The sequence below is a fragment of the Centropristis striata genome, chromosome 13, assembly GCF_030273125.1.
Source record: "Centropristis striata isolate RG_2023a ecotype Rhode Island chromosome 13, C.striata_1.0, whole genome shotgun sequence".
NCBI classification, from domain to species: domain Eukaryota; kingdom Metazoa; phylum Chordata; class Actinopteri; order Perciformes; family Serranidae; genus Centropristis; species Centropristis striata.
This window is the reverse complement of record NC_081529.1, coordinates 299,402-314,035: the sequence shown is the minus strand read 5'-3', so window position 1 is coordinate 314,035 and position 14,634 is coordinate 299,402. Positions and strand designations below refer to the sequence as shown.

The 14,634-nt window shown below is 41.5% G+C and overlaps 1 protein-coding gene across 1 annotated transcript in view; it reads left to right on the top strand.

The window, feature by feature from the left end:
• LOC131983407 (paralemmin-2-like) overlaps positions 1-14,634 on the top strand; it is a 53,077-nt gene that overhangs the window by 17,196 nt on the left and 21,247 nt on the right. Inside the window, exons 2-3 of the mRNA XM_059348127.1 lie at positions 13,158-13,209; positions 14,232-14,312. Coding sequence (XP_059204110.1) covers positions 13,165-13,209; positions 14,232-14,312 — 126 coding nt within the window. The 5' untranslated portion in view covers positions 13,158-13,164. The remainder of the gene's footprint in view (positions 1-13,157; positions 13,210-14,231; positions 14,313-14,634) is intronic.

Below are 14,634 nucleotides of genomic sequence, written 5' to 3'. Positions count from 1 at the left end.
TATTGTAGAACTGCCAAAACTATAAACTGTGAAATTAGCAAGTAACCCACATAAAAAATGTTTAATTCTAAACTCCGTCCCTCACATACGTTGCTTTTCCAATTCTCTAATTCCCACTTGGCTTTTTTTTTTTTTTCATTTCTCATGTTTCTCAATGTTCTGTTTCTAAAGAATTACTTACTTATGTATGGGAAATATGTGTGTTTTTTGTGCATGCATATTCATCATTATTCGGTCCTTAGAAGAACTGATCATCAGCTCCACCAATCCCACAGCTGCTCCACAACCCTGTACTCACTGCAGGATTTGAGACACTTTCTAGATAACACATCATTTCTCTTTCTAGCAAAACAGAGAGCGAGCATCAGAGCATCGAAGCATGTACACTGAGGAGGGCGCTGAGAAACTTTGAGTGTGCACAGGGGAGCAAGTGAACTCAGAAGGAGCGAGAAATGTACTCAGCACGTAGTGTGCAACAGTGAGCAACATCATATTTCACTGATCTGTTGTTGGAGGAGAAGGGAGGGCTTAATACTGAAGGCCACACAGGCTAGCGTTCACCCGGCCGGGAAGCTCGGGCGTTCCTTCTTTCTAATTAACAAGTATTCGACAGAGCCGCTCAGACAAACAAGGCGAGCGAGCACGCAGCAGCCATCTGCAGCGGCCTCGTCTGCCGGGCTTTGATGCTGATTTGAGCCAATGATGAAGTAAGTCACACTGACATCAGGCTGCACGCACGCCTTTGAAGGGAGCAGACACACACGATGGCTCACAATCTGTGCCGCAAGATGACAACTGTAGACAAATAAACCCATCCGACAGTAGAGGAGGACCTCCAAGCATCAAGTAAAAACAGAATATTCTCATGGAACGAGACAGGAAGCACGAGTACCTGCATGAGAAGGATGTAACGGAACATGATGTAAATGTACAGATAAAAGTATAAGGACGCACTGGATGATGAGGAGAGAATATATGGTCTCACTAGAATTCAGTTAGGCATGAATTATTGAACGAATAAAAGTGTGTTGTGGATGTGTGGGTGTCTGCCACAGGGTAGTCCCTGACACAGAGCACATTGATCTGAGTCAACCCCCCTCCAAGGCTCTCTGGTATCAGCTGAGAGGAAGCTGCCAGTGTTGGCTGCCACCCAGCTTCCCCCTACGTCTGACAAATGACATCCACCGCAGACCTGATGCTAAACTCTGCCATTACTGGTCACCCCTGATTCATTACTCGCTCCATAAAAACAAGCAGGTCGGCTCTCGTGCCAAACACAATATTGTCTGTAATGTGGTGGTGTAGGATAAGATCCATTAGCTTTGTGACACTTTGTGGCAGTTATTGGGTTTTGCAGGGCTGATGTAATTCAGTTTGTGCAATGTTATGTCTTCTTTTAGATGTGACAGTAACTGACAATACACAAGAAGAGCCATTGGTGATATCAAATTATTTGTTTATATAATGAATAATTGTCAAATATAAGCTCCATGAGGCTGTTCTCAGCAGACAAATCACAGGCCATTAACTTTACATATCATAGTCCTCTCATTCCACTGTTGACTAGCATTCTTTTTTTTAATAATTAGCTATTAATTCCTTCATATAATTCCTCAAAGCAGCCAGGCTAGGAACCCGAAGGTTTATACATATTTCTCCTGGTTGTATTACTGTTGCTTTAATAATGACCCATGCATTTTGATTGTAGCTGAAGTTCAAGGCCTACCCTCAAAACAGGTCAATTTCCAAAGATTACCAAGATAATGTGCTTCAGCTCCAGGCACTGGAGGACCCATCTAGGGGCCAACAACCCCCCTGGGTTGTTGATGTAAAAAACTCAACAAAAATGTCCTCTTGGATGCCCTTATAGTAGATTAAACAAATTGCCCTTCAGAGTACCCTTCCACAAGAGATACAGTGGCATAAAGGCTGCCCTTGATGCTAGAAAACCTTCTAAGCACGGGTGCCCGACCGCATGCTGCGAGTGCCCTTTTTATTTGTTTCACCCCTGCCCCTCAGACGGCCAGAGTCCACCACTGGCTCCAGGGACAGAAAATATCTAGTTTTCAGAAAAATGTAAACCCCTTGTTAATAACCTTGGAGACACACAGACCAAACAAACTGAGAAAGCATAGAAAATCATTAGATCTACATTTGTGCCACTCCGACTTCTACCCATAGTACTTGGGACAAAGTATGGCTCTCGCTATACGATAGTTTTCTCTTCTTCTAATCTACTACACCATCCAGAGCAGCCTATAAAGTGTATTTTCGGCTCAGCGAGTGTGACGGCTGTCCCCGAGCTAAAGTCTTCTAATTTTGTATCGGCACAACAGCTAATCTAAGTCCATCAATGCGGTCTATACTGTCAACATGCTCTTGTCTCCAAACAATGAAGCATCACAACAAAGTATATTTCATGTATGTGTTTCAATGGCAACCTTTAGGTCTGAAAAGTGAAGCCAATGCAAAAGTGCCTTTGACCTGGATTCTTTCTAACAGCCAGCAGGGGGCGACTCCAAAGATGGCATTGTCCATTGGCTCGACTCTAACTAAGATTTACAACTTCTGCAGGATGTAAAACCAAGACGATGAGCTGAAAGATTTTAAGGTTGCTTCCACATATAAAGTCTGGTGGACTCTGTGCGATTCAGTGGTGAAGTTGCAACATTGTTGCATTTTTCATTTGGTTTGGTTTGCTTCCACATTGTGCTTTATTAAGCCACCAAGCATTGTCAACAAATGTCACAATGTTGATGCTGTCCTTTGTCTATTGGACAGAACTTGTGAGGGAAATAGCGGACACTTTTTTTGAAGGAAGTCGCAGACTTTAATGTACTCTTGATGGAGTTTTTTCACTTTTATGCAACATTGATCCACTGTGTGATTTAATTCACCATCCTGTGGCAAAATAATTTGAAGACTTTGTTGTTTTTGTGTATAGCCACAAGCATCTGTGTTCTGTGATCGTCTGACCATATTTGGATTAAATGCCTTACTTCATCATTTGTTAGACCGCGTCTGTCCACAAGACATTTTTCAATCCTGCTACTAATGTTGACCAAATTCAACCCAGATCTGCTGTGTTTTGGTTGAACTGAACAGTGTTCATGAACTTACACTCTGATAGATGGCCTAGTTAAAATTGTAGTTAAATGTATTCAGGAGGGGTGGGTAAAGGGAAGTGGATACTACTTGTTGCATTACTGTCTTTGCCTTGTCGCATGCCCTTCTCTTTTGGAAATAAAAATAAAAATAATTGATCACAAAAAAACCCCACAATCAATACACTGAGGCTCAAATATATACCTCTGGGCTTTTCAATGACTACGACAGCACAAGTACAGAAGTCAGTTTTTACTGTTGAAACAGAATACAAGATACGTTTCTGCCTCCAGACTGACATTTCTTTGAGATTTTGCTACTCTGAAGATTGTTTTTCCCATCGTCACATCATTTCTTCCCCATCTCGAGAGTACTTCTATAATTGTATTTTTTAAAACCAGAAGCATACAGTGCCTCGGCTGTTGTGTTCCACTGACACTCAAACACTTCACACCCACTCTCGTCACTCCTCTGCAGACCTGAACAGTAAGTCGAGCATTTAAAGGAAGTGACAGCTGTAAAAGGCCAATTTGAACCCCCCAGGAGAAGATAAGGTTGGAGAAGATAAGATGCCGCCCCTCCTGTAAGTAATACCGACTTTAAAGTCCATGTGTCTGCTTTTTTTTTGGCTCGCACAAATGCTTCTCCCACCGATCCAGAGAGAAGTCATGACTGGGCATAAAAAATAGGCCAGAGACATTTTAAATACCAAAATATCCACCATTTATTTTACCTCCCTTGCAATTTAGAAGAACTAGCTCTATAGCAGTGGCAGGCATATAACCATTTTTCTTGATTCCGATTGTTAATGTCGACATCAAAAGCTGTCTGAGCAGGAGCGCTGAGCATGAAACACATTTCCTACATATCTGCGTGTAGCAGTACTCCCACTGTTGTGTTCTTCTGCTCCATGTGCACTTTTAACTGTGTGCGTCAGAAGCCTCAGTAAACATTTTCACTTTTTATAAGCAAGCAGCTTCCAGTTGTCTTTTTATAGAAAAGTAAGTATGAAAAGATCAAAACCAGGAGAGGTAGAGACTGCAGACCCTGTGAGGAGGGTGAAGGATTTCTGCATCCATTTTTTTAATGGTGAGGGGTATTATTTTTGAAGTTTGTGGTTTAATGGGCTGTGTTTATAAATGAGACATTGATATTTTCTTCTTTGCTAATTAATACATTAGAAATTAGGTGCATGCCCTTCAGCTCCATTGAAGTGGAATATGTCTGTAATGGTATGTCAAATCCCTGCATCTAAAGATTTTCATCCTGATACAAGTGTCCTAAAATTTTGACCTTTTACCTTTTTGACACAGAGGGTGATTTGCGATTTAACCAGATGAGGGCCAACTGGTCAAGATAGGGTTTCCAATTTGAACATCTGAGTCTTTCCTTTACCGACTAATTGAATGTGGACAATTTGCGATGTGACCGTTTCTAGTTTGGACTCTTGACAGATATTCCAAACATTTCAGTCAGTCGGTCAACTTTCAATTACAAATGTATTTCTCTTAAAATGTGTTGTCTAATTTTTTAAAGGAATGCAGTGCTGTTGACGTCTGTGGCATCCTACTGACTGGGGCTTGTCACAGACCTGTATAGCCTGCAAACTCTTATAAAAGTCTCATGTAGTGTTTGTTTGAAATGCGCCGACTTCTTGGTATTACTGCTTGCAGCTTGTAACACTCAACTTTACACAAGACACCGTGGGTCCTGAGATGCTCACCTGTCATGACATAGTGGCGTCCCATAGCAATGCTGAAGTATACACTACAGTTGCTTACATTTAGCAATTTGGGACCAGGCTCTGTCTGGGAACAAAAGAGTTAATTCCGAAAGTTACATTGCTGATGCTTCAGTTTGCTACAGTGTAATCTGACTCGACAAATGTTTGATATGGATGCAGAATCTGTAGGCAGCAGGATCATATTTGCGTATTGGAAGTGTTCTGGTTTCACATTTGTAGTCTGAGTAGTATTGACCTATCACATTTGAGCAGGTATATGTTGACTGCAGGTAAACAGTCCTTGTGGAGAGTGAAAGAGGCAGAATGCATTGGCCAAAGTAAAACGATATTGTCTGACAACAGTTGCACTTTTAATAAGCTTAACTTACTTAATTAAACTGATTGCTTGTTATAGACTTCGTCTCTTGACTCCAACTCCATTTTTGCGTCTTAAGTTGCTATTTGAACAGTAAAAAATGACCAGCGCATGGAAGGGGAAGTCTTGGCCCGGATATCTTCTGGCTTCACCAGAACCCCTGAAACATCAGCCCATGCCCCCAGAGGCTAAATTGTCACCAGTTGATAGCTGATGGGTTAAGAGATTGGCTACCAAGTTACCCAAGGCGCAATTGGTAGAACAGTCACATACTGAATGTAGGGTTGTTGGTTCAATCCCTGACCACGACAGCCTACATGTCAAAGTGTCCTTGAGCAAGATACTGAACCCCAAACTACTCCCGATGCTGCGTTCATCAGTGTGTGAATGAATTCCCAATGGTGGCAGGTGGCAGCGTTTAGGGCAGCCTCTGCCACCATCTTTTCTTGCATATACTCTTATGAGCAGCAGAGAGTAAGCTCTACCCAGCATGTCGTTTGACAGTGTAACAGTTAATAGGGGTCCACTCACAATACACCACACAGTGTTTACTTAATGCAATACTAATAAATATGTCCTCTAGAACTCAAGAGCTGACACTAGACACGTTACTTGTTTGGGTCCTTAGAAATACACCCGCCAAGTGTGAAGTTGCTTGAATTGATGGTTTAAAATGATTGGTGAGAAAATAGAAAGATAGATGGACAAAGACTCCTTCCATTTTCCATTTCTTCTTTTTTTCAACAGGCCCACATAGCATTGGTTATATACACTGATTTCTTGACTTTAATCTTGTCTTAAAAAACATTACTTTAGAAAACACTGGTATTACATCTATTTGTTGTTGCTCAAGTGGTTTGACGTCATAAAGAATACATTGGCAGCCTCCTGAACGGCTGCAGCCCTTACTTGCGTCATGTGCATGATGCAAAGAGACTTTCTGTTCTGCTCTTTTGACTGCAGGGATTTCTCCTGGGTCATAAACCTCCATGGAATTTAATCCACATCTGCTAGACTTTCTTCATTTCCATGCTGCAAACCTCTTCATCCTCAGATCGTTAGTCCTTGCCCTTGTTGTCATCAGGCTGTTTGTCTCACTTTCTCGGTGTGTCCAGAGGAAATGATATGTATGGTCTCAAATGATTAGCATCCATCATATGAGCCTGTTTCCACAGGGCTACTATGAGAATAATGGTGTCTGTGAAACACTGGCTACACTGCCAAGAAAGCATCAGCAACCCCGTCACCTATTTGTGATCTCATTAACCTCCAGGCGACACACCCAGGACGCATACAGTACATATCCATATTCTCCCACTTCAAGGCAGTGCGTTCGCCGCTCTTTCGTCTCATTGCGTGATGTGTGTGTTCATGTATGGGCTGAGGCTGCTGTCATGAGGAGATAGCAGTTCCCTCAGGGTTGTCAGTGACCTTGTGCTTCTCAATGAGCTTCTTTCTCATATTCAAACAGCAGAAACTCCCAGCAGTGCCCCTCCTTTATGAACAGTTACAGCTCCTCATTATTTCTCCTTCATATGTCACAAAGACACAGCACGCTTCCCACCTGCGGATTCTGCCGATGTTATGTGTCGCCGATGTAATTTGTCTTGATCTTTGTGTTTCTTTTGATCTCTGCTGCTCTTTGTTCCGTGTATCAAATCACTTGGCTTTACGTGACAAAGTTCTGTCAGTGGAACTATAAAGTAACACTACCGTATTGTCACTACTGCTACAACTCTGCCTTCTACTGCGACTCCTGTAACTCCGACTGTTTTCATCTCCACTTTGACTCAGGACGTCTACCTCCTATATCCCCTGAACATAACACCCGTATGTAATTGTTGAACGTGTCATTCCAAAACCATGGGCATTAATCTGCTGCTATAACAGCCTGTGCTCTTCGGGGAAGGCTTTCCACCAGATTTCGGAGCCTGGCTGCAGGGATTTGTGGGATTTGGATTTTATTTTCATTACACTGTGTCAACTGGGACAACAAAATGCGGCTTAGCAACTAACACGAAAATTTCAAACAGCACATAGCTCATATGGATATAGATGTATGTAAATATAAATGAATGGTACTACAAAGAAACATACCACCATGGAGTATAACAGTATGGTTGCACTTAGCTTTGATATGTACAATATGCACAATAAAGCAAGAAACATACATAAAATGTTGTATAGATATATAGTGCTCTGAGCAACAAAGAACTTATGAACACAAAAGTCAAAACTTCCAACTCAACAAATGGGACCATCTGTAATGTAAATGCACCATTGACCTTGGCGGCAGTCTGTGCTCTCAACATGCCTTTCTTATTAATTAAACAGTTTATTGAAGAAAGGAGCAATGTGTAATTTCTTCCAAGCTACAACACTGGTTTTAAAAAAAGACACTGAAAAATTTAATAAAAACAGAAAATCCTTTACAACCTACATTCAAGTGAATACAGTAAGAAGACAGGACATCTAATGTTAAAATTGGGAAACCTTTATTTTTTTGTAAAAATATATACACCATTTTTTTTTTACACAGCGTCCAAACTTTTTGGGAATCAGGGTTGTACACTGTGTCACCTACAACCTAGACTGTTTACACCAATTGTTTGGGACCCACTAAAGTGGTCACAAAATATAGAAGGGAGGATTATTGGAAAAGCCAAGAATCAAAAAGACTTCATGCTAGGGCTGGGCAACATGGGAAAAAAAATTATCACGATATATTTATTCATACCGTCGGATCCCAATTATTATCACAATTTTTTAAATTGTTTTTAAATCTGTACTGAAAACTAAGTAAACTAGAGGTTAGTTCCCCTAGTAGTGGCTGAACTGCTGATGCTACGTGTGCTGGCAGCAGTGGCAAGCTGTTTTCATGCTTTCCATGTAATCACTTGGGTGGTACTTCTTTAAATGATTAAACAGATTTGTGACTGTTAGAAAGCCCACACTGTTAATGTTTCATTAACTTGTTTATTGAACTAAGTTCCATTCAGAAATAACTTGTTTCTCTGTAAGTTGTCCTATGTCCCACGCTCTATATAGCCGTTCCGACACTATTGAATGCACCATACCTGTGTGTGAATTGCCGTGCTGTGAATGTTAGTTTTCTCACGATACAGCGGCGGAATATTGCAATTTCCTTTGCTCTAATATGCTAACAGCTGATCACCGTAATCGACTTTAAATTTATCGCTATCACTAATCGCGATCATATAATCACCCAGGCCTACTTCATGCTACACCAGATAATGTTTCTGTATGTAATGCTAGATGGCGCATACACACCATATTAAACGTGACTTTAGCGGCTGTGGCTCAGTTGGTAGAGCGGTCGCTCACTGATAGGAGGGTTGGTGGTTCGATCCCCGACCATGGCAGCTACATGTTGAAGTATCCTTGAGCAAGATACTGAACCCCAAATGTGCCCACCGATGCTGCGTTCATCGGTGTGTGAATGAATTCCCAATGGTGGCAGGTGGCACTGTTTAGGGCAGCCTCTGCCACCAGCATGAATGTGTGTGTGAACGGGTGAATGAGTCAGTCTGTAGTGTAAAGTGATTTGGATTAAAGTGCTATATAAGTGCACTCCATTTACCATTTAGGGGTGAAAAGTAAACACTGCATTATTATTGAACATGACAGAAGTCAAAGAAGTTGGATATCATAACATTACATTGAGCTGTACTAACCCCCTGTGTAACACCAGTCCCCCTGCACAGAGGTCACAGCAATATCTAATCCATATTATCCCATCATAATGCCCAAAGTTATCATGCCAGGTCAAACAAGAGCACACAAGGACTTTCACTAAATACACCAGAACTCCAGTACCTCATTTTAAGATGAAGATCTGAAGTTAACGCTCCCTAGCTGGGTGGTGCATTGACTCATCAGGCAGCACTCAGGGGGCCTGAAGCAGATAGTCTCTTATCTCTGGTGAACTAACAAACAGTCATTAATGGTAAATTATTATACATCTCAAAGGGGTTTTAAGCCCACTGACTTCAAAGAGACGGTGGTTCACAGCGAGAGGCTTTGATGTAATGTGCATGCAGGAAGTCTGAAGTCTGTCGCAGGATTATGAACCAAGGAGCATTATTTTTATATTAAGCTTCTATGCATATCCTAATGTCTGTGGAGGAAATTTAATTGAATAGATAACACCTTGGTCGAAAAATTGGTTTGTTACAGTTCGCAGTATGATCAGCATTTAATAGGATTTTTTTGTGTCTTTCTTTTACTTGTTTCATTTTCTTTCATTTCCTTTGAAATGATATGGAAACATGATTTCAACAGGTGGAGCTAAAGGACCTTTACTGCCTGGGCCGCATGAAGAAAGTTCAGAGTGCAGGTTAAATATGTGAGGAATGCGAGCTAAATGTATCTCCAGCTGTCTCCCTCCCACTCTGTCTAAGACTGTGTGAGCCTGCAGGGCTTAGATGCTTCATGCAATGATCAATATCTCTGTAGTACAGTACAGTCTCTATCACTCCTGCTTCTATTTTTGTTTAATCCATCCATCAATAATTCTTCGAATTTCCCTCCTCATTATCATGGAGGAACAACCAGATCTGAGATATACTGACCATGCGGGCCAAGTTTGTGCCCCTTGTCAGCTTTTTCCTTTCACTGAACTCCGTCAGGGCTAAATCAACTGCAGCAAACACACCGTGCCCTCATGTCAGGCCCCGTTCAGATCAGACGATCTGGACAGAAAACGCAAAAGTGGCGTTGCATTCTCACTTTTTAATCCACATTTAGACAAGCGTCTTTAGGGGGACGTCTATGTGCATACGATGACGCAAAAGTCTGTGAAATTTAATGTAGTATGCAGCCAGGTGGTACTGTGAAGCACTGCCACACAACACCACCAACAGCTCGTGGATGCGTAGTAGTGGTCGACCGATATGGCTTTTTTAAGGCCGATACCGATTAGTCTTAACCGATTCCTGATATGTGCTGCCGATTTTTTGGGGCCGATTCTTGAAGCCGATATTGCCTTTTCTCCTCCATTTACATGATAAAAATGACACAATGATAACAAATGTTACACAAGTCTCAATTTAAACAAAAAAATAAACATTTATTAACAAAACAAACAAAACATTAACAGTTGGATAGTAAACAATGTGTCTGTAGTTCTAGGCCTGGAGGTGGTGCGCCTCAGATGATCCACATATTTCATGTGTTTCTCTTTGTTCTGGTATCAGCAGCAGCTCACCAGAGAATGGAGGTGCTGCAGCGAGCCTTGACTGCTGTTGGCTCACTGAAACGGGCGATCGGTAAACGCATGCAAGAAAAAAACGCAAATATCGACCCGATATATCGGTCTACCTCTAATGTGTAGACACTTCTCTTCTCTCCTACTTCTCTTCTCAGTAGCGCAAAATAGAATAGAAATAGAAAAAATTGCGTCTTCTCTGTTCTGTTAGATTATCTGTGATAATTCTGCTTAACTGCTGAAATGACTCCTGGGTAGTTATCAGAGCTGCATCAGTCAGACTTGACTGTCTGACTGATAAAATATTTTGTTCACCCGAGATCATTGTCAGGTAAACAGGCCCTTAGTAAACTGCAGTTACGGTCCTTTTGCTTATAGGGGATCATCAAAGGAAGTTTTCACACCTTAGAGTCTGAACAAATGTCCAAACAAAGGCCTTATTTACATCTGATATTGTATATAATTATATATAAATATATATATATATATAAATATATATATATATATAAAGATATATATATATATATAAATATAATTATGCATGTGCAGAACTGAGGAACTATACATGACCCAACCACTGCATGTCCTGTCCTCATCACACACATGAGCTGCGTCTTCCTATTAGCCCTTTTTTCTATTCTATTCTATAAAGTTCTATTCTATTATAGTTTCCGCAAAATTGCTGTAACAAGCTCTGACATCATTCCACCTTAGGACACTCATACTTATCCTACAATGGTGTAATATTGTCATCCCCAGTCTGTGAATTAACATTGTGAGAGGGAGTGGGAGGAGTCAGTAGTGGTGTGTAACGGAGCGCCAGCAGTACGTGCACAGTAAGTGATGACGAGTGCATTTAAAACAGTGATGGCGGTAGAACTGCACGCCGTTCCGTTTCTCACTGTTGAGATTCTACGGACTCAAGCAAAGTTGCTCTGAATTTTGCTGAACATGATTCAAGTCCTGTCAGACTCAAGTGAGAGGTGTGTTTCTGATGACTCGTCACATATTTTCTGCCAGTTCACATTGAACCCGTCTCAAACAGTTTCGCCAATTGAAGGCCTCTGTTACTACCTGCAGCGGCGGTACAGAGGCGGATTACACAGTTCCCCCATCACACCTCTGGGACGCTCAGAGCAAAGACGAATGTCAGCGAGGCGTTAGTAACTGCAGTCTGAAAGGGCCAATCGACTGGTTTGTAAATGGGCTCTCCAGCCCTCTTATTTTCTCTCATCATCTTCTGAGAAAATAATTTTTTTCAAGTGGGCTAACTTCCTTCAATTAAGCAACATGCGGAAACTTTACTTGCACCTTGAGGAGCTGCAGTGTTTATTCAGAGACAAACTGAAACTTATGCTGCTCATAATAACCACTTGACAACTTTACGGCTGATTTTCTCTCTCCGATCACCAACACCTGTCTGCTCTGATCACATCCACAGTCTCTCTATGTCTACAGACCCAGCTACTCCTTCCAAGAGCTACACCGGCCTGCCAGAACTTACTGTCATTGGTCCAAAAGTCAAAACTATCCAAAAAATGGTTTCACACTAGAAACAAAACAGAAGATAGTTCTATTTGATCCACCTCTGACCAAGACTGCTTCTTTTCATTGAAGGTTCAGTCGTCTGGTCTGGAGTCTGGACCGAGGTCCAGGGAGGTTTCACACCCGTTATTTTGGTTCATAACAAACTGAAAGTCCAAGAGCCCTCCATCATTAGGATTCATCCTCTAGGGCAGCTATTCTCAACATTGGGGTCCCAACTCCAATTGGGGTCGCGAGATGATTTCTGGGGGTCGCCAAATCATTTTGGAAGTCAGCTCTGTCTCCACTGTGTTAAAGTGTTCATGTGTTGATATGTTCTAGTCTTTTTGGTCATTTTGTGTCTTCTTTGGTTATTTTGTGTCTTTTTTTGATAATTTTGTGTCATTTTGTGGTCAATTTGATTCTTTTTTGGGTAAATTTGTGTCTTTTCTGACAAATCCCAAAGTAGCAAGTTCTTACTTTATAAAGAGTCTCTGGCTTGAAGCTGACTGTTACACACTCAGGAGGTCAGAATGGACCTTTAAACTGATAGCAAAGGACTTAGATTAAAAGTAACAATAAAATATATAAATGCACAGACAGAGAGATGTTTTGTATGTTTGCATGTTAAATTGGGGGTCGCGACTCAAAAAGGTTGAGAACTACTGGCCTAGGGGACATTAACAATTGATCAAAAGTCCATGATAATCCGTCCAATAGTTGTTGAGATATTTCACTCTGAACCAAAGTGGTGGACCAACAAACTGAAGAACCAGTAGACTGACACTTCCATCCCTGGAGCCACACCCCGCACATGGCTAAAAATATAAAATACCCCGGCCTTATTCTGGCCTCTGGAATGCCTTTTTAGACCTGGAGCTGGAATGGGAGTGAATTTGATTTCCATTTCTCTCTCATAAACATGCAGCTGCTTGTGGAGAAGTGTGTGATGTATAATAGACAGTACTGGCTATTCATAGTGTATTTAATCAAAATGTAATGTGGTACAAATACTTGCAATTGTTATACATATTGTATCATTAATCCCACTGGTAGCTGCATCCATCATAGACACCAGTAGATAGTGAAAAACATTTTAAAGGGACATTATTTTACTAGTAGGTGTTTTTTGATGATGGTTGTATTGCTCCCTCAAAAATCTCTACTTAACAACTTAATATTTCTGTTTTGTTCATTTAAAGGTCCAGAATGGACGAAGCAGAGAAGTACCAACAAAGGCTGCAAGCCATAGCGGTGAGAATGTCTTTCTTTGTGTTTGTACTTTTGCCCTTTTACTGTCCACTTCAGTCTGCCTTAAAATCAACTTGAACTTTCACCCCATGTCAAAATAATCTCACCGCACCAACAGTGTCTTATGTCACTTCAGTGGAACGGTCTCACTTGATCCGTACTGCCTGAAGTGAGCGTGCAAAGAACATTCCCCAGTTAACTTTTCTGACGAATAATCACTGATCTGTGAAATGAAAGGTTGGAGGGCCGGAGTGGAGCCTGCTTGACCCTCTCCAATGCAAAAATGCATCCAAACACCAAGTGACCCTGTTGAGCAGGGCCAGCGAGGGCCTGCAGTGGCCGCAGCATGTTTACAGCTCACATTAACTACAGATACAGTGTCAGCATGCGGACAATGTGCTGCGTCACTGAACTATTTCTCTCGGCATCCCCGCGCTCCGCCAGCTGTATCTCCCCGCTTTAATCTGTCGGTCACGTCTCCTAAAAATATCCCCCTCGCTCTCCGTCTCCCTTACTACTCTGCTTCATACAGAAGACGTCCTTGTCTTCAGGGACCATGACTGCAAAGGGGTGTTACTAAAGAATTATATTAAAAAGCGGGTGTAACCCTTCACCATAAGTACAGTGTTTTTGGATCAAGTTGTGCCTGTTGTTGGGAGAAGAAATGCTGCAGTGGCAGTTGTTCTAGTTCACATCTATCTGCTTTTCCTGTTGGAATAATTCAAGTTGTGTTGGCTGGTGAGAGATAATTTTCAGGAATACTCCATATAAGTGAGGGTAAGTAGTGATAAAAGTCCTTATTCCTAATCTAAAGATAGCACAGGCAGTCTGTTCTTAGGAGGTTCTCACATGTTCTGTGGAAGAAAGTTTTACAGCAGACACTGTAAAACAGGGAATTTTCCCACCTGCCTTATCAGCTGTGTTTTGAGATTTGGTTTCAGTGGTAGATCTATGCGCTTCAAGAGTCTTTTTCCTTTTTCCCTCACATTCCCTCTCCAAGGATTTCACTTTTTCTTCTGTCACAGGAGAGGCGTCAGCAGCAGGAAGAAGAGCAGAGGCTGACGAGGGAGACGGAGGAGGAGTGGTTGAAGACAGCCCAGGAAAAGGTGATTTAAATTAAACTGTTTTCACTTTTTCAATTACAGATTTCTCCCATTTGAAGTTTAGCCACATTTGGTATTTAAAGAAAAAGTCTGACATTTTGAGAATAAGCTTTTTGGATGCTCTTACCAAGAGGTAGATAAGAAGTTTGTAAGATAAACATGAAGCTACAGCCAGCAGCCGATTAGCTTAGCTTAGCTTAGCTTAGCATTAAGACTAGAAACGGAGGGAAACTGCTAGCTCGGCTCTGGTAACAAAATCTGCCTAGCACCTGTTACCAGCTTAATATTTACATATATGACAGTGGAATCAATCATCCTATATAAT